General features: G+C 57.4%; 1 protein-coding gene across 1 annotated transcript; it reads left to right on the top strand.

Annotated features, from left to right (window-relative positions):
• Positions 1-3,274: 3,274 nt before the first annotated feature.
• On the top strand, positions 3,275-5,140 carry LOC126874750 (uncharacterized). Its single transcript, XM_050637105.1, has one exon. The coding sequence runs from the start codon at positions 3,275-3,277 to the stop codon at positions 5,138-5,140; it is 1,866 nt and encodes a 621-aa protein (XP_050493062.1).
• Positions 5,141-5,433: the final 293 nt, after the last annotated feature.

The raw sequence follows: 5,433 nt of genomic DNA, 5'->3' as shown, positions 1-5,433 counted from the left end.
CCCGCAGGGGTCGGTACTGGGTCCAAGCTTCTGGAACCTAATATTCGACGACCTGCTGGCCGAACTTATGACAAACGCGACAGAGTGTGAAACAGGTCGCGTACGCGGACGATATAGTGATCCTGTTCGCAGGAAACGCGAGGACCGAACTGCAAGAGAAAGGACAAAATATAGTCACACGCGTTGCTACTTGGTGCGCCAGGAAGAAACTCACGCTGTCGGCGGAGAAAACTGAGATGATACTCGTCAAGGGCAAGCTGGATGCGGAGAGACCACCGATCATCAAGATCGATGGCAGAAGCATAAAAATGAAACAGGCGATCAAGTACCTGGGAGTGTATCTAGAAAGCGGCCTGAAAATAAACAGGCATGTACACGAGACAACGAAAAAGTGCCAGAAATTATTCAACAGCTTCGCGAGAGTGGCCAAGGCAAAGTGGGGACTCGGACACACGGCCATGCGTACCCTGTACAAAGGGCTGTTCGAACCGATAATCACATACGCCGCAGCTGGCTGGAGCAACCTGCTGAAAGGCAAAGCAAAGAGCAGACTCATAAGATCGCAGAGGATGGCACTCCTAGTGACAAAGGCCTACAGGACAACATCAACAGAGGCCCTCCAGGTCATCGCCGGAGTCATCCCGATCGACCTCCTCATCGAAGCCCGAGCAAGGAAATACCGATGGAAGAAAGGCCAAGACGACGCGAGCAGCGAAAAGGAAATCGCCAGGCAAACAATAGAGAAGTGGCAGGAACGCTGGCAGACCACGAGCAAGGGAAGAACGACCTATGCGTACTTCGACAGCATCAAGGACAGGCTTGAGAATCGCTGGGTAAGATCCGACCACTATGTGACACAGTTCATTAGCGGCCACGGGGACTTCAACAGCAAACTCAAGACGTTCGGTTTGAGCGAAGTGGACGCGTGCGACTGCGGCGAAGAGGAACCCCCCCACCACATCCTCGAGGAATGTCCTCTCTTCGAAGAAGACCGTCAAACACTGCGGAACGCGATACGCGATCTAGAGTTAGACTGGCCAGAAGAAAAGTGGGAGTTTATAACGAAGGACGTATACCCCCACTTCCGCCAGTTCACAAGGAGCGTCCTGCGGACGAAGGAGGAGAAGAAAAGGAGAATTCTGTGAGAGATAGAGGGTTCACCGCCACAGGGACGATACTCAGGGAGAGAAGCAGCACAGCTGGGTGAACCGACAGACTGGCCTCCAAGACGGAGTACAAGGCTGGCACGGAGACCACCCGAACAGCGCAGAGGGGAAGAAGAAGAAGAGGAAGAAGAACCCGCAACGCTGAGCGGCACAGAGACCAACGACATCGGACGATAACGGACATAGACAGGAAAACGAACATAAAAGAGCAGGAAACAGGCACAGAAAAGAACACGAGAAAGGAAAACGGCAAGGAAGATCTAGAAAGGACACCCTGCGACCGTCGACGCAGGCGGTACTCACGCAAATGAATACTGTGACGGTGCAGGGAATAATCGGCTGGAAAGCCAACCTGCTGGGACCGAGCTACACGCTGGCAGCTCCGCCTCCTCGTGGCCCCCGCTGGTAACGGCGCGGCGAGATGCGCGCATCTCGCCGCGCCGGCTAAGCGAGCTGCCGCCCGAAAGGGCAGGTTCAACTTGTCCAATGATCCGAAAGGAGAGGGCAGGGTTTTTCCAAGTCGCGCGCCGTTCCCCGGACAATGGCCGTCAGGAAGTGGATGTTAAATATCGAACACCTATATAGCGAAGCCAGTATGAGTTTTATACTCCAGGAATGGCGCGGTCGGCCCCAAAGCCGAGCCCTTGTACGCTCAAACTAATTGTCTCTGACCAAATGGTCATTTGACTTAGTACGCAAAAAAGCAAATAAATACGCCGCAGAACTTAGTGCCCGAGCAACAAAACAATAAGCCGCAGAATTTAGTTTTTGCGCGCGTTAAAAAAAAAAAAAAAGAAAAAGCTACACGCCACTGGACGCAGTGTCCGCGTGCGAAAAGCGGTACGCTGCTGAACTGAGTGCCCGTGATTAAAATACGCCGCGAGTGAAATCTGCGGAAATAATGACATACGATGTCAACACGAGGGCAGTCGCCGCCTGCTACAAAGGCAAAGGCGGGCCTGCAGGCAACAAAAGCGTAGAATTCTGAGAGAGAGGCAGAGGCGACAACCCCTAAAAACGGGAATACTAGCGTTACGTCAGGAAAATTAAACAGCTCTGAAATCAAGACGGCGGCTGATGGAGACAAAAAAGACACGATGGAGGAGCTGCGGCCAATACTCGATATAAGGGAACAGGCCGGGTATATAGAAAAGATGGAGCAAACCGTAACAATTACGCGATACTTCAAGGATATGGGAGGCATCGTGGAGGAGCTCCTGCTCCATAACAGATATTTAGACAGAATATTAAGCGTTGTAAGCAAGTCGCTGCAAGTCAGCAAGTGAACAAATATACTCCGAGGAAAACAATGTCGCTGCTGTATGCAACCATCGAATTTGAATTTCCCGGCTCTCCCACGACCTGTATAAATAAACGAATACGATCGCGAGCGATACAGTACATATAGAGCATCGCAGCGTATCGCAGAGTACATATCAAGTATCTAACAGTAACAGACGGGTTCAAACGACCACGAGGAGACCAACTGGGTAATAGAAGTACCCCCTTACCAGATAAGGGAAATACTTTTAACTGGAAAAATTGCTGAATCTTGGAATACATGCAGTTGATAAATATTTGTGTTGCTGTCAGTTGCTGTACAAGGTGCAAAAATTGTGGGGAGCATGAGGCGGGCATGGGTTCCCGGGGCATAGGACCATGCCCTGGGAAACCCCGATGGATCTGATGTTCTGTTATAGTAGGGTGGCGGCTGGTCGGTGCCCTTGGCACCCGTCAGTTCGCCGATCCGGTGCGGAGAATTTCGGAGAAGTTGGTAGGCCCATGCCTGTTAAGACCACTCACCTCACCTTCTCGCGGGGCTCCCTGTCACCCTGCACCGGCTTTGACCGGGGCAGAGTGCGAAAGAGTGAGTGGCACCAGGACGGAGACTTTGTTGACCACCTCGGCGAACTAAGAAAAATAAATATGGACAGAGAGAATACGAATAACAAAGTTTACGGTGCAGAGGAGGGATACCCCAGTACCGGCGCAGTCGTGGGTGGTGAAGTGGGCCCCACTGCGTCGTCATCTCGCGACCACGGCCGTTCGAGGGATCGCCAGGCCCCGGACGTGTTTCTGCGCCTGGCGAGGCGACGGAGGACAACAGGATGGAGACTACGGAGGAATCTCCGAGGAGGGTGACGAGACATTCGCTGAGAACCGCGGACAGGTCGGAGTGCGTCTTTCTCGCACCGGCCATGTTGAACGATGGCACGTCACCGATGGCGGGGGGATCGAGGGGGGGAGCGAGGTCCGACGACGAGGAGTCGGTCGCCTCGATCGCCTCGCGCTCGTCGCTGGCTTCAGCGGCGTCCAAGGGTAAGAAGAGGAGGATAGCAATCACAACCCCGGACGTGTCCGAAGAGTTAGCGAAGCAAATAAGGACGAGTTCGGCCGCGGACGTCAGCGCGGGCCTGATGATGCACGTCTCCGAGATCATGTGGGTTGCGACGACGTCGTCCAACCTCAAGGGGACGTACATCAGATCCCTGAAGGACGCTGCGAACTATATCACCGCCGCCTGGAAGACGGAATCCTCGAGGAGGACGAGGCCAGCGCGAGACAGCGACAACGTAGACACGAGGCTGTCCGTGCTGGAGGAGGAAAACGCAGCTCTCCGCCAAGAACTGAGGAGATTGGCTGCTCGCGCTTACGAGTGCCCGCGGTGCACCGGCGCGTTGTCCGAGTACGACCGTCCTCCGCCGGAAGGCGGGAGCGACAGGGCACGACTAGATGCCCTGGAGAGGGTAGTCCGTGAGCTAGGACCCTCTATTCTCAGAACCATAGAGGAGCGTTTCGGGGGTACACGACGGCTAAACACCCCCGAAGCACGTCCGAGCAAGGACCGCTCCACCGATCTCCGCGCCGCCCAAACGACGTCGCTCCCGAGGGAGCAGGAGGGTGGGGAGTGGAAATTGGTGGAGGCGAAGAAGAAGAGGAGGAGGAGGAAGAAGATGAACGGGACGAAGACAGCCGTCGCCGCTGGAGAAGACGCGGCGAGGAAAGGGGCGACCGCGCCACCACCGACGCTGGCACGCCAGCAGCAGATCCAGCCCGGTAGGACGACAGGCGCGCCGAAAGCGAACGCCCCTGCAACGCAGAGAGGACCACTGCAGGCACCCAAGCTGGTCACGCCCCCTCGCGCACCGCGAACATCCGCGGTGACCTTGACGCTAAGCGAGGGAGCGAGGATGTCGTACGCCGACGTCCTGGAAGCAGCCAGAGCGAAGGTTCCGCTCTCGGAGCTTGGTGTGGAGCGGGTGGAGATGAAGAAGGCGATGACGGGCGCCATTATCATCAAAGTCCCTGGAGACAGTGACAGGGGAAAGGCGACGCTGCTGGCGACGCGTCTGGCCGAGGCGCTGGATCCGACGGCGGTGAGAGTCGCCACGCCGACCAGGATGGCGGAGGTACGCGTGACCGGGATAGACATCTCGGTCAAGAAGGAGGAGCTGCAGAGAGCACTGACCTCGGCGGCAGGATGCGGCAGCGCGGAGGTGCAGGTGTGCGAGATCGGCGCCACCAGAGGCGGCCTCGGGTCGGCATGGATCAAGTGTCCGGTGGCAGGAGCCCGCAAGCTGGCCCAGGCAGGGAAGATAGCCCTGGGCTGGTCAACCGCGAGGATAAGGGCCATCCCGAAGCGGCCGCTGCAGTGCTTCAGGTGCCTGGAACTGGGGCACGTACGCGCCATCTGCGTATCCAGCGAAGACCGAGGGCACCTGTGCTACAGGTGCGGCGGGAGCGGACACCGCGCCAGAGGCTGTCCCGCCTCCGCACCCAAGTGCCCCCTGTGCGAGTCGCTCGGGGCGCCCGCGAATCACAGGATGGGCGGGGAGGCATGCGCCCCGCCGAAAGTCAAGAGGAAGAGACCGATCCGCCAACCAGCAGCAGCAGCCGCGGAAGGGACACCGGGAAGCACCGCCAAACCAGCAGCGGCGGATGGCCGGGAGGAGGCCATGGAGGTTACCGCATAATTCAAGCGCCTCCTGCAATGCAACCTCGGTAGGTCGAGAAGAGCGCAAGATCTGCTCTTCCAGACCATCCGGGAGAACGATGTCGCCCTCGCGGCGGTGGCCGAGCGCATCGCGTTCCCGATTCGCCCAACTGGGACGGGGACCTGGATGGATCCGCGGCCATAACGTGGACGTCAGCCTCGGGCGTCCTGCTGGACCGTGGCAGCAGCTTCGTCGCGGTCGAGTGGCAGGGAGTAGCGGTGGTGGCGGTATACGTCTCCTCCAACATCGACCTGGCCGCGTACGGGGACTTC

The sequence above is a fragment of the Bombus huntii genome, chromosome 16, assembly GCF_024542735.1.
Source record: "Bombus huntii isolate Logan2020A chromosome 16, iyBomHunt1.1, whole genome shotgun sequence".
NCBI lineage: Eukaryota > Metazoa > Arthropoda > Insecta > Hymenoptera > Apidae > Bombus > Bombus huntii.
Note: the sequence above shows the minus strand (reverse complement) of the source record. Positions and strands in the feature narration are given on the sequence as shown.